Consider the following 24,855-nt stretch of genomic DNA (forward strand, 5'->3'; position numbering starts at 1 on the left):
TAACACAAACCCTCGTGATCTCGAGACAAGGCACAGGTGCAACTACGAACACGCTCACAGACAACCCACACCCATGGAACTACAAACATGGACATAACTGCACGCAGACGACATAACGACACGCCCACAGGGAAGGGTCCGGAGCTGTGACCGTGACACATACGTCATACTTCACATGCTGTGTGTTACGGTAGGGCATTGCTAAAGCGGTACGAATGTTCATAACCCCACCTTAAAGTAGCTCTGCACAGCACATTCAGAACCAGACACATTTATATATATTTTAAATGTCTTTATTTTTAACATGCATTAACATGTCTTTACAAATTCATTTCAAATTCATACATATATGCTCATGCATAGACATGTATCAGTAGTATTATTAAGCCACTAGAGAAAACATTTTGCTTGTAATTACACAGCGGTTAAACACAATGCATATTAAACATAAAATGTCATTTTAGGTCAGTCAGTAGCCTATACATTTAGGTTCTTTCATTTAAATGTATTCAAAGGACTACTGAGAAGGACTACTGAGAAGCGATAACATTTCAATACTTAACTTCTGTATTTATTATGTAAAAACAAACGAACTAAAACAAACCAAGCAAAATCAGGCTTAGATGAATATTTTAAGTGTCTAAATGTATTAGACATCTTACTTACAGAGAATGCTACATTTAACGCCATTCACTTCTGGATGTCTGCCAGAAGCACCTGTCTTGCCCATTTAGTAGGTCTAGTGTTTAAAGGGCACTGTCAACCGATAACATAGATTACTGTTTCAGTTTATATGCTGGTTTAAAGTGTGGCCTCTGCTCTTGTCAGTGCCATTGTTACATTGCTGGGAAAGTCTCCTCATATTCAGGCTCCGTCTGAATGCTGGTATGAAGAGTGAAAACTGAAGGAGTGGAGGCTGAATCGGAGAAGGTAGGAAGGAGATCTTCACATGCAGAGTGACACTGGACCAGAGAAAGAACTGTGACCAGAGATTGCACCCACACAGATGCACAGGATTACTTTGTGAAGCAGTGATGAGTGTGTGGAAGAATGACAGTTAAGCATGTCGCACATAGACACATGGTGATAGGCCAGTGGAGGTTGTTTGTGCAACAGACAAAAACATGTAGCATGAAGAAATAGTGAATCTACGTGATCTCTTGGAAGAGGAAATTCACATTTCCCAGAAACCCTGAGTTTCTTTTGTTATTGGTTGGTTGGTTCATTGGGTGGTTTCACCAGAGGCACCAGTTGCAGTACACATATAATTTCTACTGCTACATATAATTATTTGCCTTGACTGTGACTGCATTGTCTGCATTCTTTGAGGCAAATGGTGGGTACAGATAATATGATGCTTTGATAATGAAGCAGTATGTGGACGCTCGTGAATTAGAAGCATTTTAGGATTTTCAGCAATGGAATGGAGAGAAGAGTCAAGCTATCATGTGACTTGGTGTTTGAGGCACTGGGCATTTAGTATGTGTGCTCAAAAAAGGTAACAAGCAAATTATATAGTGGTCACAATTTTTTTGGGGTAGATTTGTAATGGTGGATATATTCAGTTATTGGGTGCACTTAAAATTAACACTAATTTAGTGTGCCACTATACAGCAAAATGGAGCACAGTCAGGTACCACTTCACCTATACAAAGCTCTCAACAAGGTTAAAGGATCCATCTGTGTTGGAGCATCCAATTTTGTTTCCAAATATGGAATCCAAATATGATTTTACACAAAATCATACTGGTAAATGAAAAAGAAGTGAATTCCTTAAAACTAATAGCTGCAATATATGTGCATGTTTCAAGGTTCATTGTCATTTCACCTCAGAACATGTAAGAAGGAAAGAACCAGAATCACAAGGAATCAGTCTGCAGAATTTACTTTGAGACTAATAATTTGAGATAGAATAATGCTTCTGCTAAACAAAAAAATAAGTAGCTGCATCTTTTAACACACCACTGTAAATTTGCAATCTGTAGTCAAACTGAGACTCATATCATTGTATTTATCCCCTAGATACCCCTAGATACCCAGGACTATTTTGTCCTGTATGAATGTACCTATATATTTCTTCCAAAACACTGGCAGCACCGAGTGGTTAGTAGCAGACCACAATCTCTCATACTGTTCTGTTTCTTACATACAAACCTCCACAAAGTCACCAATCTAGTGTTTATTTGATCCCACAATACTGTGCTAACATTTATGTTATTTATTGGAATTCAGCCTGAGTCACGTTAGCTCTTAAGAACAAATACCCTTTTTTGAACTTATGGCTAGTTTTTTTTTCATTCAACTAGCATTCAACTGGGCAGTCGTGGCCTGGTGGTTAGGGAACTGGTCTTGTGACCGGAGGGTCGTGGGTTTGATTCCCAGACCTGAGGCCATGACTGAGGTGCCCCTGAGCAAGGCCCTGAACCTTCAATTGCTCACTTGTATAAAAATGAGATAAAAATATAAGTCGCTCTGGATAAGGGCGTCTGCCAAATCCTATAAATGTAAATTTAACTGCAGGTGTGTAGAATACCCTATACTGCTGACACAAACAGTGAAAGCAAAATGGTTAGCATGTATGAAAAAGAGGGACATTCTGTTTCTTCTCACTATTAGTGTCCGGTTCGGGGTGACATGCCCCTCCTTTCTGACCAAAGAAAAACATAATAAAAAATGCAGGAAGATTGTGAGTAGCCACCCTTCATGTTTAGATGGAGTTACTCCACATTCAGGGATTACAGCACAGAAAAATAAACACAAAAACACCTGAAGCTTATGAAGCTCACAGCCACTCTAAGGAAGAGATGCACCTATAACCAACACTACAAATCCCAGAAATCCACACGCACTGTCCCTCAATGTCAATCACACCCCAACACTATGGGATAGCAACAGATACAGTCATACTTTTGAGCATACACACTGTCATACAAATAAATTTGCTATGGATAATAGTGTCTGCCAAATGGTATAAATGTAACACTTTATAGTGTGAAATTGTTTACGGAAGCAGAGCGTGACAAAAACAATGTTGATATTAATTCCATACATTTTTTGGCTGTATAGCAGGTATCACCAAATGGCGGACCGCGGTCCGGATCCGGACCCGAACGCCGTCCTGTCCGGACCCAATCACATTCCTGATTAACTGGATACGGACCCAAATGCCAAAAAATTTTAACGGGAGACTATATTTTAAAACGGAGAATTTATTTTCAGACGAGTGTTACGTTCAACCCCCCCCCCCGCTCAACTGCTTTCGTTCGCCACCGCGAACCCGGACCTAAGGTCTGAGCTATCTGCCAAAAATGGACCGCGGAAAGATTTAATTGATTACCCCTGCTGTATAGTTACCATGTGGCACCATCAGCTCACTGTACGGGATGTAAATTGATCAGTACCTATGATTCAAGTCCTACTCAGGGGACGTGCAGGGAGAATAAGAGTGATTCTTCTTTGTGTCCACACACACACACCCACACACACACACACACACACACACACACCCACACACACACACACACACACACACACACACACACACACACACACACACACACACACACACACACACAATATGGGAAGTCAGGTCAAAGATGAATGAAAAGAAAGAATGAAGCATATATGATAGGACATATATGTCAGTAACTACAGAATGAAACTATAGTAGCTTTAGACCAGGGGTGCCCATTACGTCGATCGCGATCAAGTGTGGGTAGATCGCATGATATTAAAAAGTAGAGGATGAATGACAGGCTATCATCCATCTGCACTGACGGTTGTATTTAGATTGACATACATGGTAGCCAATCTGAAAACTTGTGGGCACCCCTGGTTTACACTATACATTTCCAAATAACTGATCACAAAAATGCATTTTTGAGGAATTGCAATATTCAGTGTTATTGCCCAACGTTAGAGGCACAACAGCAATAATGCAATGTGGCCACTTTATGTTCATATTCAGATTATATTATTTTACATTTGGTTCAGGCTTATTTAGTTGCTTCCAAAAGGCTTGAAATGAAATCAAATGGTGGCTAATCAAAAACTCATTTTCAAGCACCATCACTCACCAAACAAGTTTGAAAAATGCTGTATATACATCAGCCTTTGATGTATGTGGTGTATACATCAGTTTTGTACATCAGACATGGTTGTATGCTGTGTATACATCAGATTGGGTCGAATGCTGTATATACATCAGACTTGGTTGTATGTTGTGTATACATCAGACTTGTTCATCAGACTTGGTTATATGTTGTCACTGGGTACACATGGTAATGTGGGATGGTGATAGTGGAAGAAGCTTTAAAATTTCCTCACAGTTTGGTGCAGGGAGACCTGTGTTAGTGGGGTCAGGGTAGGATGGTGGGTGCACTGGTGAGTGCACTGGTGGATCCACTGGTGGGTGCACTGGTTCCATGGGGATCTTCACCAAGTGAGAACTCTTGCTGGGACATGTCGACTGGCGGAGACACAGTACCCACACATGGTCACCACAAAGTACCCACACAGAGTCATCACACCCCAGATTAGGGAATAACACACAGCGCAACTGCAACACAAGCAACGAACAACAGGAAAGCCAATCCAGCAAAACAGGCCTTATCAGAGTAAATACATCAGCCTTGGAAACCCCAGGGCAAATGACAAAGCAGTGGGCTGGTCAGACGTAGTGGCACACACAGACTGTAGTAAATGTTATACAAGAGCCTTTTCAGCAACACTGTGGAGCGAAAGGAGAAATATTAGTGTATTAATAAATTAAAAATAAATTATTTCTACATCTAATAGTACATTTTTAAATATTAACACTACAAATGAATAGTACTTATATTGTATATTAATATATTAATAATCAATTGCAAAACATACACCAACCACACTTTTAGGCTGCGAAAGAGGGTGAGAGCATTCGTGTACGTGTGTTCAGGACAAGGTATCTGCCAACCTCTTCATCATCGTCACAATCTTTGCCCTTGGTTTTCTTTTTCTTCTTTCTCTCATCTTCTTTCTTCTTCTTGTCTTTGTCGGGGAGGACGTCATCCAACCAGGCCAGGTCATGCTGTGAGAAGACCAGGTCAAGCATCTTCCTGACCACAATCAGTCCAAGAATCTGCAAGCGGAATAGAGCCCTGACATATTAAGTGGTCAAGGGCTCTGAAAATGCAAAATCACACCCCTCAAAGCTCAGCTCAGTCCCACCCCCCCAGCTTTGAGGAAATACACTAATTTGATTCAGAATGTTATGGATTTTGAAAGTTAAACTCTTTCGTTGCATTTTGCCAATTGCTCATATTTATGACCAATATGTATGACCTCCCTGGGAATCATACCCACAACCTTGGTGTTGCTAACACCTTGCTCTAACAGCTCCAGATGGAGGTGAACAGCTGGAATCTTACCATGATAGGGAAGACAATGGCAGCCACAGTGGACTTGAGGGTCCAGAGCACAGCCAGACAGGTGATCTGTACGATGGTGAAGAGGTGCACACGACGCAGAGGAACATGTCGAAGGAAAACAAAGTCTGGCTGGTGCTTGGCCGGCATCAGGAACAGCTTGACCCTCTCCCAGAACTACATGATATGAGTGAGCAAAAGACATAACACGTATATGAACAAATGCATGTGAGCAAATAATTTATGTGAGACCTGTGTGTGTGTGTGTGTGTGTACCTGCATGCCACTGAGAGAGGCTACTCCCATATACAGGAACACTCCATAGAGTACTGGCATGGGGATGAACTGGGAGACAGCAGGAAACTGGTTAATAATATTGACATTATGAAGCAACAAAGGGGTTGTATGTAGGGTTACAAAATGGACATGTTATTTTACATGCTTGTTGAGCTTAATGTCTATGGATCATTGACATTCCCAATTGTAAAAATCAATGCATGAGATTTGGGCACTGAATTCAAAGCTGGGATTGAGAATTGTTTTCAGACACATTTGCTTCCTTCACAGTTTTGTTTTTGTTTAAATTATTCTAATCAATCCTGAGCCCTTCAGTTATGGATAAGAATTATCTTGAAGCCCAGGCAAGGACATAGTATGTGCTGTGTATTGCTCTAATAGGGTTTTATGAGATTATATCTTGCAATGGACCAGATGCAAAAAAAAAAAGCATCGCAGTGGTCATTTACTTAAACGCTTCTGAGTGCTACTACCAGTGTCATACCCCACACACTTCTGTCTGAGTGCTACTACCAGTGTCATACCCCACACACTTCTGTCTGAGTGCTACTACCAGTGTCATACCCCACACACTTCTGTCTGAGTGCTACTACCAGTGTCATACCCCACACACTTCTGTCTGAGTGCTACTACCAGTGTCATACCCCACACACTTGTGTCTGAGTGCTACTACCAGTGTCATACCCCACACTTCTGTCTGAGTGCTACTACCAGTGTCATACCCCACACACTTCTGTCTGAGTGCTACTACCAGTGTCATACCCCACACACTTGTGTCTGAGTGCTACTACCAGTGTCATACCCCACACTTCTGTCTGAGTGCTACTACCAGTGTCATACCCCACACACTTGTGTCTGAGTGCTACTACCAGTGTCATACCCCACACACTTCTGTCTGAGTGCTACTACCAGTGTCATACCCCACACACTTGTGTCTGAGTGCTACTACCAGTGTCATACCCCACACACTTCTGTCTGAGTGCTACTACTAGTGTCATACCCCACACACTTCTGTCTGAGTGCTACTACCAGTGTCATACCCCACACTTCTGTCTGAGTGCTACTACTAGTGTCATACCCCACACACATCTGTCTGAGTGCTACTACCAGTGTCATACCCCACACACTTATGTCTGAGTGCTACTACCAGTGTCATACCCCACACACTTCTGTCTGAGTGCTACTACTAGTGTCATACCCCACACACATCTGTCTGAGTGCTACTACTAGTGTCATACCCCACACACTTCTGTCTGAGTGCTACTACCAGTGTCATACCCCACACACTTCTGTCTGAGTGCTACTACCAGTGTCATACCCCACACACTTCTGTCTGAGTGCAACTACTAGTGTCATACCCCACACACTTCTGTCTGAGTGCTACTACCAGTGTCATACCCCACACACTTCTGTCTGAGTGCTACTACCAGTGTCATACCCCACACACTTCTGTCTGAGTGCAACTACCAGTGTCATACCCCACACACTTCTGTCTGAGTGCTACTACCAGTGTCATACCCCACACACTTCTGTCTGAGTGCAACTACCAGTGTCATACCCCACACACTTCTGTCTGAGTGCTACTACCAGTGTCATACCCCACACACTTCTGTCTGAGTGCAACTACTGGTGTCATACCCCACACACTTCTGTGTGTTGGTATCCTGATGCCAAGGCTCACCTGCAGTATGGGAGCGAGGAAAATGGATGCTCCAGTCAGTACAAAAACCAAGATACCTGTTAACCTCTGCTCCCTGGGAAAGGCAGAGCAACTATTGTTTCTCACATAAATACAAGAATATATATACAGCCAATTTTACAGGATAAATTACTTAAGATTACTGGAAGGGGCCCTCACCGCACACCGAGGAACTGAGGCTGCTCCCCTGGGGCAGTGCTCTCACTTTCCATCTTAAGAGAGTCGATGTGAGCAATGGAAATGACCGTGGCTGCAACATACCACGGCAGCCCAAAGAAGGAGCAGGCGGCCATGAGCAGCCCCACCCAGAACAGGTCCAGATGGTACCCAGACCCTTTCTGCTCAAGTGCAGCATGTGGAAGAAAAAAAATGGATACGATACAAAAAGGAGAACAACAAAATCTAGTTTTGTCAGGTCAAATATAAAATAATAGTAATATTTCAGGTTGCTTTTTGTCTACAAATACCACATTTGTTCTCTAATTAGATGTTTAAGAGAAAAAACTTTTATTCTTTAATTCACTCCTCTGAACCTTGAGTTTGTTCTCTTTGCGGTTGACGATGACAGCTGTGATGTGTTGATCCATGAAGATAAGGATTGTGAGCAGAAGTGCTGGCAAGAAGCTGACCAAATACAACCACCAGGGGCTCTTCCCAAAGGGCGAGATCAACCAGCCGCGATCTGGCCGGGTCGGCTACAGTGACACAGAGAGAGGGCAAAGTAGATAAGACCCGGTGAGACCAAAGATCCAGAACAGACTTAGCAATCTGGTCTTTATATTTTTACAGCAAATAAAACTAGTGTATTGTAATACGAAGTGATCTGTGATAGAAGGGTGTCAGCTAGAATGAAAGGAAAGATCTATAGGACAGTAGTGAGACCTGCTATGTCGTATGGACTGGAGACAATGGCACTGACAAAGAGACAGGTGAGGGAGATGGAGGTGTCTGAGATGAAGATGTTGAGATTCACATTTGGAGTGACGAGGAAGGATAGGATCAGAAATGAGTTTATTAGAGGATTAGCACATGTAGCATGTTTTGGAGATAGAGTTAGAAGCGAGATTGAGATGGTTTGGACATGTACAGAGGAGGGAGGAGAGGTATATTGGTAGGAGGGTCTTGAGGATGGAACTTTCAGGCAAGAGGAGTAGAGGTAGACCTAAGAGGAGGTTTATGGATGCAGTGGTAGAGGATATGAGAGTGGCTGGTGTGTCAGTGGAGGACACTCAGGACAGGGCCAGATGGAGGAGTTTGATCCGCTGTGGCGACCCCTAAATGGGAATTGCCGAAAGAAGAAGAAGTATTGTAATACGAAGGAACACTTGAGGACATGGAATAGAATAAGAATAACTAACCATGTGCATACCTTAAGCTCTGAGGGCACAATAAGCTTAGGTGTTTCAAGCCCAGTTAACATATCAAGACCAACAAATGTCATGATTGATGTGAAGATTTCAAAATCACAAATGAGTTTCTGAAGATACACATTTACAGGTAAGAATGAGAAAGACAAACACATATATATACATGTACATGGAGACAGCTTAACCCCATGTTAGAGGCAGAAGAGCAGCAGGCAGGACTCACACTGTTGTAGAGAGCTGTGCTAGTCCACAGTTGATTATGCAAAATAATTAGATTTCAAGTTCATTATGAAACAGATAGGTAGTATAAATATGAAGAAAATGTCTTCTTTCTGAGGACACGATTATGACAGAGAAGGAGAGTTGGGCAACCTTGATGTCAGTGGGGACATGCAGTTTGGGAGTGTCCAGGGAAACGAGGTGGTCCAGGCCACAGAAGACCAGTATGGAGATGACAGTGGCAAAATCCGCAAAGAGGTTGCGCAACTGGGGAAGGGGGATATGGAGGAAGATGGGAAGATGGGAACAGGGGTCAAAAGAGACTCAACAAAAAATATGTGTATATAAAAAGTAGGAAAAGGGACGAGCCTCATGGCTGCCACGGTTAATATCACAACCTGGTTTTTATGCCAGTGCAAGAATTCATCACTAATAATACAATACAATAATAAAAAGTATACATATAAACACTGCAACAATAACACTAATAAAAAAACAACACTTAAGAACAGCAATCATTATTATTGTCAATATTATATTAAAAATAGCCCAGTACAAAAAGCAATTATAGATCAAACAAAACAAATTTAGTCTGACCTTGGTGGGGAAGTATGAGCTAAATCTGAATTTCTTGAGCGAAATGGTCATGGAGTATGTCCCAAAGAACAGGATGAGGGACATAAGAGCCAGATCAGGGATGTAGCTGCAGGAACTGCCTGCCAAGGTGCCACCATTCTTTAAGCAGTCCTTCCTGTTCATCTGGCTCCACTCCACACCTGTGGCATTGTACTGCAGATGGTAGAGGTTATATATATATAGGCCTATATACAATCTAAACATATGATGCAATCTAAATATATGATCATTGTACTGCAGATGGTAGAGGTTATATATATATAGGCCTATATACAATCTAAACATACGATGCAATCTAAATATATGATCATTGTACTGCAGATGGTAGAGGTTATATATATATAGGCCTATATACAATCTAAACATATGATGCAATCTAAATATATGATCATTGTACTGCAGATGGTAGAGGTTATATATATATATATAGGCCTATATACAATCTAAACACATGATGCAATCTAAATATATGATCATTGTACTGCAGATGGTAGAGGTTATATATATATATAGGCCTATATACAATCTAAACACATGATGCAATCTAAATATATGATCATTGTACTGCAGATGGTAGAGGTTATATATATATAGGCCTATATACAATCTAAACACATGATGCAATCTAAATATATGATCATTGTACTGCAGATGGTAGAGGTTATATATATATAGGCCTATATACAATCTAAACATATGATGCAATCTAAATATATGATCATTGTACTGCAGATGGTAGAGGTTATATATATATAGGCCTATATACAATCTAAACACATGATGCAATCTAAATATATGATCTAAACAAAGATAAGACATTTCAAATATTTTAATTATTAGCTAAGTTCTTTTCATTTAAAATAAGATCGATATGACTCCTCCTAAGGTTTCTTCCTAAATCCAACCTAGTGAGTTTTTCCTTGCTACTGTTGCCACTCGTTTGCTCATTAGGGATCTGTACCCATGTGTTTATAAAGCTACTTTGTGACAATGTATGTTGTAAAAAGTGATATATAAATAAATTTGACTTTCTGCTCTACTAACAACAAAAAAACAATAATTCAATGAACACCGTTGTCCTGTTAGCAGAACCAGTTGTCTTACCAATGCAGAACCAGTCAGATTGTCTGAGACTACTGAAGATGAAGAATTGAGAACCCCTGAGTTCAGAAAAAAGGAATAATACAGAATACAAAAAGATGTGAGAATGTGAGCTAAGACACCGTCTCTATTCTCAGTACTATATAGAGAAACTCTATGACATGTGAGTGAGATGACCGAATTGAGCATTTGTGCAACAACAGCAAATACAAATAAGCAAGGTGACCAAACCCAACACTAATCACATTCCTTTGTCCGCACCAAATGGCCAATGAAATGTAACCAAGACATTTCCACTTTGAGGCCCACCTTGCCCTGGGGCTAGGCATTCACACTTGTAGGCTGTGATGGAGTCAGGCCTGAAGTTTGTGTTGATGGGGTAGTTGTGGAAGGCCTCCACCATCTTCTTGATGGCATCAGAGATGAAGATGAAGGAGATGAGGCTGGAGAAGCCCTCCTCCGTGAAGCGCGTAATGTACTTGATCACGTAGCTGGCATCCGTCGCCACCAGAATCAGACACTGAAAGCAGGTGTGCAGACCGATCCACAGACGCAGCTCCAAGTAGTCCATGCTGTAACTTCTGAGAGGGTAAAGGCAATGTGGCCAAGACAACTGAGCTCAGCAGGACACTCGTAAACCTAATTAAAGTCGGATCTTCATCAGGAGAAGAAATGCTGAGCGTAACGCATGTCAAAACTGGGAAAATTTATAAAAGTCAAATATATTTCATTTTTCAACTAAAATTCAAATCACTTTCCTTAAACAGAGCAAATTCAAAGCCGCCGTGTGATTTAAGGTCAATGCTCTTTTGCACTTACTTGCAAAACTCAAACAGCAGCTTTTCGAACACCAGTATAGGTCCTGTGGAGCTTATGATGATAAGGGGTTGACCACCAAACATGCAGAAGACTGTTCCGGCCAGACCAGTGCCCAGGAAGCTCTCCATCACACCCTGGAGGACCCAGGAGGAATGTTCAAGTCAAGTGTCACTGTGTTCTAAAAGATGCTCCAGACTTCACCTTCAAGTGTGTAACATTCAAAATGTCCCCTTCTTTTCTCTGAATACTTCTTTTCTCTGAATATTTCTCTGAATTGTTAACATGCCCTTCATTCAGAACATGTAGTGAATGGACACATCTTCTCAAATCACTACTCACACAATGTTTCACGACGGTTTATGCAAACCCTAAACTTAACCCTAGAATGAATGAAAATGGACTCTAATGAAGCTTACTGGGTGATTTATTTCCCCAATCATGACATGTAACTATTATTGTTTTACAATAATGTTCATTTGAAGCTAGCTGTGTGCCACTTATAGAAACTGGGCCTATCTATCAGCCTCACACTTACATGCTCAGATGAGCCCACAAATGGAAACAAATACATGGCTTTCAAATGGTTCAGGGAACATGATGACCTGATAGTAGTTTTGAAGATTATTGATGTATTTCTAAAGGCAACCCTATCCCTCATCGTAGAATTGGTTAAAACATCTGAAGGAACACTTAATCCTCAGTTATACACTCATGTATACAGAACCCAAACCCTTGGATGTCTATCATTGCTGTGTCAGGAGAGAGTGGAATGTCCCTAAGGCACCTTTACCCTCCAGTGGGGATGCAGTGACTTGTACTCACAGCATCCATCTTGGACTTTGAGCAGTGCGCCAGTCTGGAGAAGTGAAGAGGTGCATGATAACAACACCCCTAATGCACTGCACCTGATTTACTGAGTTATATTTAATCTTTAAACTGGTTTGTTTTCCTGTCTACTTTCCCTGTTACCTTCAGGACTGTTCTGCCCTATTCAGAGGATCTGAGGTGAGGAGGATGTGCCAGAGTGTCTTACTGCACATTACTAAAGAATATTACTTGGTAGTTGTCAGTAGCGTCTCCTAGGAGTCCTCCAAAAGTGATGGCATTGGTGACGCAACCCAGGTAGATGAAGAGCACTGCTGAGATGGACTGGATATGAAAGGCGTCGTAGAAGTCACTCAGGAGCCATGGTAGCTTCCGCTTCACGTCAAGCCAAAGGCCACCACAGAACCTACATCACACACACAATGTCAAACTGAAAGTTGTGAACAGAGCCACTGCAAATGTTACAACTCATTCTCCACACAAATGCACCGAAGCGCCGGAGTCGAAAGGTTTCATAGCCTACCTCCCTGTGAAGGTCAGTTCTTCTCCCATAAGCTGAGTGGCTGGCAGTTCTTCATCTTTATCCACTGCTAATCCTCCTCCCACACTTCCATTTGCCTGCCCTAACTCATTTAATGAAAACACTGACTTCCTGCACAAAGAGCATGAAGTAAGTTTATTAGCTCAAGTCCTTTAACAATACAGCTTCTAAGCCAGAGTGTAGTCATTCATACCTATTGTCCAGAAGGCATCATGACAAATGTGACCATGGTTCATACATGCTTCCCACATGTTCACACACCCATACCTCATCTCTGCTGAAGGCACATTCTTTGGGGGTTCAATTCTGATCTTTGGGTCCCATTCTCCTGGTGGAAGCACCATCACCTCCTTCAGAAACTCATCAATTCCAGCAATAAAGTCCTCACGATCTCTGGCCTTATATGCCACACTACTGAAGAGCTGGAGAGACCAAATGTGGGAAACTTCATTACAAGAAAATATGGTTTTGGGCTGTCATTAAATTATTACTCATATTACTCATAGTTTGACAATGACTAAAACGGTACTGGAGATTTTTTTAATAGGATTATATTATTATAAGACAATATTTTATCACCAACATTATATAAATGAGACATATTAGCATACATGTCTCTATAACAATATCTGATTACATCTAGGGACATAATAGCTCTGCTCATGCTTACATCATCAACCATGAGAGTGGCAATGGCACGGCCAATCTCACTGTAAGACTTGGCTTTACCATGAGGACCCAGCAGCACAAAGAGAAACCTGGGGAAAGAGCAGCTCTGAGACAACATATAGTGCTGAAATGTACAGTACTGAGACAACATATAGTGCTGAAATGTACAGTACTGAGACAACATATAGTGCTGAAATGTACAGTACTGAGACAACATATAGTGCTGAAATGTACAGTACTGAGACAACATATAGTGCTGAAATGTACAGTACTGAGACAACATATAGTGCTGAAAGGCACAATGCTCGTGACTGGAATACAGACTCGTAAAATTGAGAAAGCTGCAATGAGCTTGTCACCTGGTTGGCACAGGAACTTCAGTCAGGCCACCTAATGTAGTGGCTTGAGCAAGACGGACCAAGGCCACAAAGGGCTTGTCCAGGAAGTCCACCTCCCCAATCAGCACATTAGATGCCTCTGCGTCTTTGGGGATTTTCTTCATGAACTTGTTCTTGAGCTGGCGATCAAAATTATAGTGAAGTAAACCATTATAACTTCAGAAGTAAGAACACATAGTTTCTTAGTAAAATCAAGTAGTTTATAATCTCTATTAGGCATTTAGTACACCAATGAGGCTGGTCCAAGGACTACATTAGACCTTATTATTGTATTGATGTGATTAGAGTGACAGTCTAAACATCGCGGGCTTTTAACATAAACAGGGTGAACCCACTTGCCAAACCACAAAAGAAACAAGAAATGAAAACCTCTGCCAAAATGATGTGGGAGAAGAGTGAATAGAAAAAATACACCATATGTGGTACAGGAAAGACTGGAGCGAACAACAGAAAAGACTCAACGCATAAGTGAAGCCACTTGAAAATTCAGAGAAGGTCGGACAGAGGTCGGTATGGGCCAATGGGCCAGTTTTTTTTTTTGCCAGATCCATGGACAGCTTACCTTTAGACACAAGAAACCCTAGGAATGAGATCCTCAGTATGAAAGGTGGATTTCTCTAGCTTATCATAGAGGTGGTTCTCCAGAAGCAACTGGAGTGAGCGAGCGACATGCTCCTAACGGGGCCGTCTATAAATCCGTATGTCGTCAAGGTAGATGAAAGCATACTGATACAGGGCTTCGCTCAAAACCTCATTTACGTTATGTAATGCTGGAACACAGCATGGTGCATTCATGAGTCCAAACGTCATCATCAAATATTCGTAATGACCTGAGGGGGTGATGAAGGCGGTCTTCCTCTCATCCCCCTCTCGCATCCGAATCAAGTTGTAGGCACTGCACAGGTCATATTTGGTGAAAATAGTAGGTTGCTGCAGAGCCTCAAATGCAGTAGGCATAAGCGGCAATGGGTGGCTGTCTTTAACTGTTATCTTATTGAGCCCCCTGTAATCAATGCACGGCCTCAACCCCCCATCTTCCTTCCCCACAAAAAACAACCCCGTACCAACAGGTGAGGTTAAAGGCTGGATGAGCCCCAGGGTGGTCTTTTGCTCAGGAGTTGAAAGCAAGAAGAGCCGACCCCTGGGGTGGCTTGTGTCGGATAGGAGGTCGATAGCGATGTCAAAGGGACAGTAAGGAGGTAAAAACACCTCTTTTCGTTTACTAAAGACCTCTTGTAACCAGTATTATTCCGTGGGAACTGACTTTAAGTCAAGTGGCTCCTGCGGTCCTATAGACAGAGCTTGGAGGGCTTGCCGTCAGACAGGACCCCTGGCATACCGAACCCCAATGCCTGACCAACAGTTTGAGCCAGTTGATGTCCGGGTTATGATGTAGGAGCCAGGAAAAACCGAGGATCAACCAGGTCTTGGAAGCACTAATCACATACAATGTGATAGTTTCAACATGTTTCCCTATCATCATGTCTAGAGGAATAGTCTGACTAGATACCATTCCTGACGTGAGGGCTCATTCGTCCACTGCAGCCACCGAGAAAGGTGTGTCCATGCACACCAGCGGGAACCCTAGTGTGGAGGCCAGGGAAGCGTCAATGAAGTTGCCAGCAGCCCCCGAATCAACAAATGCTAGCAACCTGTTGTCTGACACCCCTCGCCATGACAGAGTCACAAAGAGCGTCAGACCACATAGCCGGGAAGGACTAGCAAGACTCGCCAGAGCCTCCCCACCTCCTGCCGGGCCTGCTCTTTTCCCTGAATGTTAGGGCACCCGGTACTCTTAAGCCCCGCCTCACCACAATACAGGCACCGGCTTTTTTGTATCCAAGCCTGCTTTTCTTGTTGCGACAGATGGGGGTCCCTAATTGTATAGGCTGTTCACCGCCGCACTCTCGCCGTTGTTATCTAAGTCACACAGCGGAAGGGTCCCAGCAGTGCCAATAGGTGCTGGGGCTGCCGCTGCTGTCTATGCTTACGAAGTTGGTTATCTAACCTCACTGAAAGTTTGATAAGAGCTTCAATGTCGGAGGATGACTCTCGTAGAGCTAACTCATCCTTAAGCTCTTCGCTAAGCCCCTCTTGATAAACTGTCATCAGAGTGCTGGATCCCCAACCGCTCTCTGCTGCCAGAAAAAAAACCTACACTCCTCAGGGTCCTCTGCCAAAACGATGCAGGAGAAGAGTGAAAAGACGAGGTACGGGAAAAACAGGAGCGACCAACAGAAAAGACGCCAAAAATCGCAATGCGTAAAACAAAAAAAAAACAACAAAAAATAAAAATAAAACAAAGAGACAAACAAAGATGCCAAGGGAAGTATCTGGCTCTCTAAAGCAAGCAAAGCGCAAAATACTCTTCCCAAAACAACCAACGAAAATGGATAGCGGAAAAAAACAGCGAAGGAAAGCTTGAGATAGGCCAGGGAGCGGCGCAGAAGTGAAACCATGAAAATCCGCGCAACTCTGTACCAAATGAGAAGGCTGGCTGCAAATGCATAGTAAGAGGCTACAAACAACTCAGCGGTGAGAAGTAGAAAGTAGAAAGAAAGACAGGTGCAGGTCATCCCTGCTATTTGCACCAACAAGAGCTGACTCGCGAGCTTCCCCCACCTCCAGGCCCAAGCCTAGAGCCTCCACCTCTAGGCCCACCTCCACCTCCAGGCCCCACCTACAGGCCCAAAGCAGCCCTGGAGCCAGCGCTGACAATTGTACACTGCAAAGTAAGTGGTTCTGTAATTAGTACAGAACACTGAGGTGAATCGGCAGTGCTGAACAACCTCCTTAAGAGTATTATTAATAAAATAATAGCACAACATTGGTATTATGACCACTGAGGGTTTATTTAGGTACATACGGATATACACATACAATCACAGTTTGTATGTCCCCACAGAGCATGTGTCTGTGGAATGGTTAGTGCTTAGGTTAAAATCGCCTCTTAAGCTCCTAATGCTGGTTTCAGAGTTTCTTTCTGACGGAAATATAAAAAAGCTCCCTTCTCTCAGTCTCACTCTCTGGCCCTGACTTGCCTCTTTTGTGGCCCTTTGCTACCCTGTCAACATACATGCTCACATATAGGTGAGAGTGGGATGGACATAGGATACGTAGAAATGCTATAGTTATACTGAAATGTTAATTACATTGGTTGGCTTGCGTAGTAATATCAAACCATGGTTATTGGGAAGGGAGACTGTTACTTTGTGTGCCACCGGTACACTAGACTTACTGTGCCCTCTATATCCAGTAAAAAAAGAACATTTCTCCTATATCACCAAGTATTACAGAAGACCACTTTAAAATAAGTACAAAGTCAGTTTGATCATTCTGTTTCTGAATGAATGATGGAATAGCAATTTTTGTGTCCAGAGGTTTTTCTTTAAAGAATATTGTATTCAAATAGTACTTTTGTGTTTAGATGTTTTGTGTTTTAGTGTAGATCTGGGACAAATAATAGTGGTAGATATTTGTCAGATAATTCCAGTTTCTGGGAATCAGCAGGGAGCTGCAGATCTGGATTCTTATATCTTTTCCTCAGACCCTTGGATTCAGTTCAAATAAATCCACACCGAGACATAAGATCTGTCTGTAAAAGCGCAGCAAGTAATTTTGATTCTTAACATAAGAAATGCACATTTGGGAAAACCAGACATTTCTAATACACTGAGAAGCAAACAAATCACAGATGGATTAGAGCTCAGAGTGTTGGCTGAGAAAAGCAGCTTTGATAACAAAAAAGTAATTTCCTGTATTTGTGAAAGGAAACCGTGCAATGCCTGACACCGAAAATTCCATAAAAGTGTAGGAGCAATGTGATGTTTACAAAAACATTAGTTGTCCAACAGGTATCCCTCTTAAAATGTGAAGACAAGAATGCAAGTCAAATAAACATAGAGATATTAGTAAAGGTTATGACCATAAAATACGTAATAGAAATGCAAAATAGGGGGAAAAGAAAATTCATTCAAAGAATACATCTCATCCTAAAGCCTGGTGGAGTTACTGCTGTGCCTGTGTGTGGTTGCTCCAACAGCTGCTTAACTCAGCCTATGGTTATGTACTGTACTGCTATAAAGAGAGATTTTACAAAAACATTTGTTTCATAAATCTACAGATCAATTTAACAGGGCCTATGCATTACCTATGCAATGAACATGCAGCACGTCACCAGACTGTCTGGTGAAGTACATGTAGACATTGAAAGGTCACCAGTGACCATAAGATTGTTTTCTGATTAGATGATGGTCAATCATGAATTTAGGTTCCCTGGAGTAAATGAGATAATTACATTAGTTTCAATATGTTAATAAGTTAGTGAGGAAATTTGAATTTGAATTTATCCCTATTTTGGTTTCACACATTAATGCAGTGGTATGTGGTCTAGCAACTTGACTGCCCAAACCTGCTGAATAAATAACTAATAAATAATAAATAATAATAATAAATAATAATAATAATAATAATAATAATAATAATAATAATAATAATAATAATAATAATAATAATAATAATAATAATAATAAATTAATAAGAGGAAATCTGTGATTTTGAAAATCCTTTCTCCAACATTTCACTATGAGATTAACTGCTGTTTGTCTTATACCACTCTGACTCAAAGAATGCCGCTGAAGCTGATGAAATGTGATCAGGCCGAGCGGCATATGCAGAGATTGATTGGAAACGTCAGAGTGAGTGGTGTGTCTCACATGCAGACAGGGAGTGGAAACGTCAGAGTGAATGGGTGTGTCACATGCAGAGAGGGAGTGAGTGAGAGTGAGTGGTGTGTGTCACATGCAGAGAGGGAGTGAAAACATCAGAGTGAGTGGTGTGTGTCACATGCAGAGAGGGAGTGAAAACATCAGAGTGAGTGGTGTGTGTCACATGCAGAGAGGGAGTGAGTGAGAGTGAGTGGTGTGTGTCACATGCAGAGAGGGAGTGAAAACATCAGAGTGAGTGGTGTGTGTCACTCTAAGGGGCAGAAAGTCATTAAACTGTACTCAGGCTCATACTGGGAGGTGATAACTACTACTCTGAACTCCAGCAGTGTGCACTGTAGCCGTCTGATCCCCACAAACATGCTGCGTCCAGAATGTCACATGAACTGACTTCAATATGTTGTATCTATTCCAGATTATTTAATTATGGGAACAATCTAAGAAATAAAACATAGGAAAATAAAGAATTAAGCACCCTTCTCTTGGTGTTGATGTGCTGTCTATATGATGTGGCGGATATTGGAAGAGACCCTGTGATTTCATGTCCTCTCACTCCCTTAACCTGGAATGTTCCACTTCCTGCATGTCCCCTGCCGTAATGATCTATAGCCCGTGCCATCTTCATGGTCCTGTGAAGGGCTAGGCTGCAGTCCCCAACATGTCCAAATTACCACAAACTCTCCAGCTTGTACCAACTGAGGCCAGATTCATCAGAGATTGAGACCTCTTGCTTATTCCCTCCTAATGAACACTCCCTTTTATCAACATAAACACACAGAATACACAAGTATGGTTTTCATATTTTTTTGTTCCTAGAAAAAATATCCCATACCTGGTCAGTGTTCAGAGTGACTGAGATGTCATTCATACTACGACTCTGATCATGATCTGAAATACAGATAATTACATAATTATGAGATAATTACATAATCTATCCTGATTATAACAGCACAAGATTTATTCAGTGTCCATGACAACAACTAACTAGCTTATCAGTCACAATATGTTATATGATTCAAATCTGGCATTATCACAATAATCATTATATCTCAAACATACAAACAGGTAAACAAATCATCAGCTCTAAATGCATGCTCATAACAGCCATTCTTGGTCATTAGACATTCTGTGTGTTGCTGAAAGATCAATCATAGTAAAAAGGCAGAGCTGGACCTGTAGAACAGAAAATGAGATGTTGGTAGTCATGGGCACCAGGTCATGGCAGAAGCATAGACTCACAAAGCTCCCTCAGGTTCCTACTCTGGTGACCTCGCAGGTCTTCAGTGGAATGGTGGAAGTTGGACACACAGCTTGGGCTACTACATGGAGGGCAGTCTGATACAGACCAGGGGTCAGAGAGAAAGACATGGGGAGAGGAGGGGAAGAAAGGGGGAGCAAGAGAGGTTTATGGAAAGAGACAGAGAGACTAACCAGCAGGAATGACAGGGACAGACAAAATGAGGTGACACGAAAGAATCAATACAAACTATGAAGAAATCTAAAATAATTAAAAAGAACCAATTAATTGGAAGAAAGTTTGAGAGTGATCATTAGAATATTGCTTTGATTATTTGTTAATTGCCTGTTTTTAATGATTGTCTGAGAGGTAGGACAGAGAGGAGGCTGCAGTAGCTGCTGTAGTGACTCCACAGCCTCATCATGACAACTAACAAAATCCATGTCCAAACGAGACCTCTGTTTGAAAGGTTGGGTCTTCCGATATCAGCCAGCGAGCGATGGATGGGCTTCTTGGTCTGGTGTCGATGTTTCCTCAGCAGGACAAAACTGATCTTCTCTCTGAGCTCTGCAGTGATCAAGCCATCCTGAATCTGCTTCTCTACTATTTCATCTGGACACAAGAAAGATACAGATGCTCAATGGTAATATTTAAGAAAGGCATTTCTCTCAGTGCCTCAGTGTCCTGAGGCTGGGCATCCTCTTTTGCTGGATGGTAAAACCCACCGACGATCTGAGGCAGCGAGTAGCCCTCCAGATCCAGCAGGATGCTACTAGTCTGCAAGCAGGTCCGTAGCTCAAACAGACTGTGCAGTGACAGCGTGGAAACATGGGGCTTGCTCCACCTCTCTCCACCCTCCTCCACCTTCTCCTCAAATTTCACCCACCTGAGGGGACAGAAAAGCTTTCAACAGTATAATAAAGATTGTGTTTGATTATTTGTAGAAGGAGCAATGTTGATCTCCACACAGCAGAATCACAACTGAAATGAACACACAATGTGCGTTCTTATTCCCTAACTGTGCACCAGGGAAAACCCTTGTAAGGTAATCAAAATAAAGGTTTACTCAGGTCTGTTCAGCTCACAACTGTACACTCATACACTGGTTTTTGTATATGGACATCTGAAATGATGAACCAATGCATTCAATTTGCACAATTTATAAGGAGAAAAATTATGTTAATATGTACATGTTTCTAAATGTGTGTAGAAATGGTTAGGCGCACTGTGTGTGTGTGCATATGTAGAAATGGTTAGGCGCACTGTGTGTGTGTGCATGTGTAGATATGGCTAGTTGTACTCGGTGTGTTATAAGAGAACGTATCACCTGGCCGATTCCCTCCACTCCAGTTCACCACCTTCTTGTTGCAGTGTGTCCATCTCAGTGAACAGTGTCGGTGTGCGGCCATCTTCCTCTCTAAGGATGCAACGCAGTCTCTCTGCAGTGGAAGAGACTGGTGCACACACACACACACACACACACACACACACACACACACACACACACGTCACAGGGTTTAATACAGATCAACACCTGATCAACACAGATCAAAGTGATGACATGTTCAATCCAAAATTCCTAAGACAAAAGAACCAACATATTAGTATGTATTAGCAAACCATAAAGTGCTAAATATAAAAAATATCATTCATTCAGTTTCACTTTTTCATTCAGTCAAAAGTTTCTTAAATTTAATAGCTGTCAGCATATTTAGTATTTCATTTGTTTTGCTTCAACTTTGAGCTCCAGCTAGGAAATGCAGGACTTCAGTCATTCCAGTGCTTTCAGCCTGTTCTTGCATATCTCTGTTACTTCAGCAGTGAACACTCTAGCTGCTAAACCGACACAAAGCTTGTTGTTCATAGGTGCCAAAAAACTAGACCTTGGTGTATACTGAGCAATCTATACACTGCAACCTGTCCCAGGGTGACTTTGAAATTATAACACGATAAAAGAAAAATAAACATGAATGAATATGATTTTGTGTTCATTTATTAGTTTCTTTGTTTACTAAAAAAATCATATAATTATATATTCTCCTCTTCTACCACTGAAGGAACTGTTTAAATCTAATTTCAGACTCTATGTAGCTGTGCTAAACTCAAAGTCAAACACACATAATTAATGTTGACTATAAGAATCACAAGTAACACCAACTTCATATAGCAAATCAGTGTTCACAGTAAAAGTCTCCATGGATGGGCTACAGCACTCTGGGTAAGTGTAAGACTGCTCCTCAGTACCCTGGCTGCCTGCACAGAGGGCTCAAAGGATAATCACTGCGCACACACACACACACACACACACACACACACACACACACACACACACACACACACACGCACACACACACACACACACATTCACACACACAGTGTTTTTCTCTAGGTGCTGGCTCTTTGTAATCCGACTGATCCCACAGCATAAGCACGGGTGTATCTGACTGTGGTATGCCACTTTTAGCATTTTTTAAAAGCCTTTACACTTTTCAGTCATCAATTACCTTGTTGCTTTGTTTTCTATTTTGAGTTATTTAAAACAATGAATGAAAGTTTACTGTGCTCAGTTAAGAAATACAATTATATGGTCGCGACATACTTTTAGCTGTTTGTCATTCAAACAAGAGGATAAAATGAATGATTCAGCACTTCAAAGGGCAGACATTTGGCTGATTGAGCTTGCTATGCTTAAAGCACACTTCAACTGAATTCAAAGCAGAGATCGCGTCATCTGTAAGGAACCTCATATGAACATGTAAAGGACATTATTATAGACTATGAAAAGATGGACTAAGGAATTATTTTAATGCTACCAACAACAACAATCTCAAAAACCAAACAATTTTTAAAAGTCTAAATGAAGAGAAGCAGACTCTACCCTGTCAAAACACTTTGGGCACAGTAGTATACAATCCTTTAAGGGTAAATATGTACCAGCCTGAGATGAAAACAGGAGTTAAGTAGATTTGTTACTACTACCATCAAATGCCATGGGTTTACCTTCGAAGATGCCCGGTAGAGTAGTGCAAGAGTCCAGACTAGAGGAGAAGGGAGAAACAGAGTCAAGAACACTTTGTGATGCAGATACTGAGTCAGAACTTCCCTGATCCATCCTTGTGTTATTTGATAAATGTTCAAGAACGTGCTCAGGAATATTTCAGGGATATTTGGCACATGTGCCTGGTCACAGATCTCTCGTTCTTTTCCTCCTTTGTCCTTCTTAATTATTCTCCTTTAGAAACTTTATCTTCTTTCGTCTACCACTTCTTTGTGCCTTTAATATCTTCTACACCATTTTGGCATTTCTTGATGATTATATTGTGCTCTCTTGCCTTCCACTCAGTTTTCTTCACACTGCTGTTTTTTGCTGTCAGCCGGAGCGTTAGCAAAGCTACAATCCAGAGCAGACTAGAGCCCTATGCATGAAAGACTGAACAAGAGCTCTCCTCCTCCACTTGTAGTGAGTTCTCCTCTTCTACCTCCAGAGAGCAGAAGTTTTCCTTTGGTATGATTCGGAGGTGGAGTTTGTATTTTTGTAGACTTGTTGATCCCACAGTGCAAAGAACCTCTACAATTCTAAATACAATACATACTGTTCATGCAGCCAAGATACACTTACACACTCTTACACACTTACACACTCTTCCGGGCAAGTTGTTTTGAATTACTAAATTATTATACTAACCGTGAAGATGGGACTTTGCAAGCATGTAGCTTTTTAAAGAAGAGTTTAATCCATAAAGGTAAGTTGATTCATGTATTCTCAGATTTTCTGCATGTTGATGAATGGTAATCAAAGTGTCACCTCATATTCATAGTGCACTAAAATTGGAAGTCATGAATAACCATGCGAATGTAAAAAAATTATCACATACATTCATACATACCGCTATTATAATGTGTTTTCTTTCTAACCTTATCTAAAATTATTAACATTTGGTCATAATTTGATTGTTGGGGCCTAATTATACTGACTCCCACAGGGCTGACATACTTGTTCATGCATAACTGTTTCAAGTATGTACTGAATATGACAACATGCAAATAATCCATCACTGATTATCTACTAGACAAAAACAGGAGAATCATACAAACAAAAACACAGACCTTAACCAGGTAAATCACACCTGAATCCAGCACTGGTGTGTAGAATGTCACCTCATAACACACCAGCCAAAGACCATTTAAGGAGCTTTCAGTGAGGAACAAAACACGTCTTCAGTGTGGCTAGGTGCATCAAATTCAAATGGCAATGTAATATGAAGGATCATGTTACCATGTCAATAATTTATAAGACACTGCCAAGAATATCATGGGATGGGGCTACATTAAAAGGCAGGAGACTGCCTTCAACTTGAATTTTCTATGATTCTTTTTGATAACTAAGCCTGAAAGATCGTATCATTTATAGACAGTACTGTGAAAAATGCTACATGTTGTATGGCAGTCCAGTAAAACTACCTAGCTGCCTTCTTCATATTGTAGTAATGCACCACCACGGTGGTTTAAGCCATCATTTACACTTCCACCTTACAACTTCCAGGTCCACAGGTTCAAATTACAATTGCTCCATTGTGCGATGGCTGGAGCATAGCACAATGCAGACGCGTGCAGACTTCAAACGGTGAAGGTTTTTTAACAGAGGCGAGACAGTCCAAGGGTCAAAACCAGATCAGTAGCAAAGGGATAAAAACAGAATCTACAATCAGTGTCAAAAACAGATCAAAACTACAGAGGAACAATCAGAGGCAAAAGTACACTAAGGTAAAATCCAAAGAGTAAGAAAACAGGTGGAACCATGAAGGAGATCAGATACAACACAATTGCTATACTTTCTGCAATTAGTCATTGACGCAGATTCCTTAGTAATATGGAAGTATAGGCAAAGAGGAACAAGTGTAAAGACAATCAGGGGAGG

The 24,855-nt window shown here is 41.5% G+C and overlaps 1 protein-coding gene across 3 annotated transcripts; it reads right to left on the bottom strand.

Moving 5' to 3' along the window:
- Window positions 1-299: 299 nt before the first annotated feature.
- Window positions 300-23,370, bottom strand: slc4a5b (solute carrier family 4 member 5b). Of its 3 annotated transcripts, XM_076986514.1 has the most exons (23): window positions 22,938-23,370; window positions 21,265-21,391; window positions 20,663-20,823; window positions 20,394-20,549; window positions 19,940-20,035; window positions 19,533-19,588; window positions 13,938-14,095; window positions 13,580-13,667; window positions 13,177-13,331; window positions 12,892-13,020; window positions 12,600-12,774; window positions 11,544-11,677; window positions 11,034-11,305; window positions 10,728-10,783; window positions 9,585-9,776; window positions 9,141-9,254; window positions 7,935-8,096; window positions 7,561-7,739; window positions 7,384-7,456; window positions 5,682-5,750; window positions 5,409-5,582; window positions 4,955-5,119; window positions 300-4,729 (listed from the first exon to the last, which is right to left on the bottom strand). In XM_076986514.1, exons 1-23 carry the CDS (start codon window positions 23,047-23,049, stop codon window positions 4,721-4,723), a joined length of 3,012 nt encoding a protein of 1,003 aa, XP_076842629.1. In that variant the 5' UTR covers window positions 23,050-23,370; the 3' UTR covers window positions 300-4,720. The 3 variants fall into 3 exon arrangements, with proteins under 3 accessions (XP_076842629.1, XP_076842631.1, XP_076842632.1); XM_076986516.1 differs by lacking the exons at window positions 19,940-20,035; window positions 22,938-23,370; XM_076986517.1 differs by lacking the exons at window positions 300-4,729; window positions 4,955-5,119; window positions 5,409-5,582; ... (1 more) ...; window positions 7,384-7,456; window positions 19,940-20,035 and having other exon boundaries at window positions 7,557-7,739.
- Between the last annotated feature and the right edge of the window lie 1,485 nt (window positions 23,371-24,855).

This window comes from Brachyhypopomus gauderio, unplaced genomic scaffold (genome assembly GCF_052324685.1).
Source record: "Brachyhypopomus gauderio isolate BG-103 unplaced genomic scaffold, BGAUD_0.2 sc47, whole genome shotgun sequence".
Taxonomy (NCBI): Eukaryota; Metazoa; Chordata; class Actinopteri; order Gymnotiformes; family Hypopomidae; genus Brachyhypopomus; species Brachyhypopomus gauderio.

Excerpts from the sequence above, each read along its gene's own strand:
- slc4a5b (XM_076986514.1), bottom strand. The coding sequence starts at position 23,049 with ATGGATCAGGGAAGTTCTGACTCAGTATCTGCATCACAAAGTGTTCTT. Across the intron at positions 9,777-10,727 it reads ATCTGACTGGTTCTGCATTG|TACAATGCCACAGGTGTGGA; the intron begins GTAAGACAACTG and ends TACCATCTGCAG. Across the intron at positions 9,255-9,584 it reads GCTCATACTTCCCCACCAAG|TTGCGCAACCTCTTTGCGGA; the intron begins GTCAGACTAAAT and ends CCCCTTCCCCAG.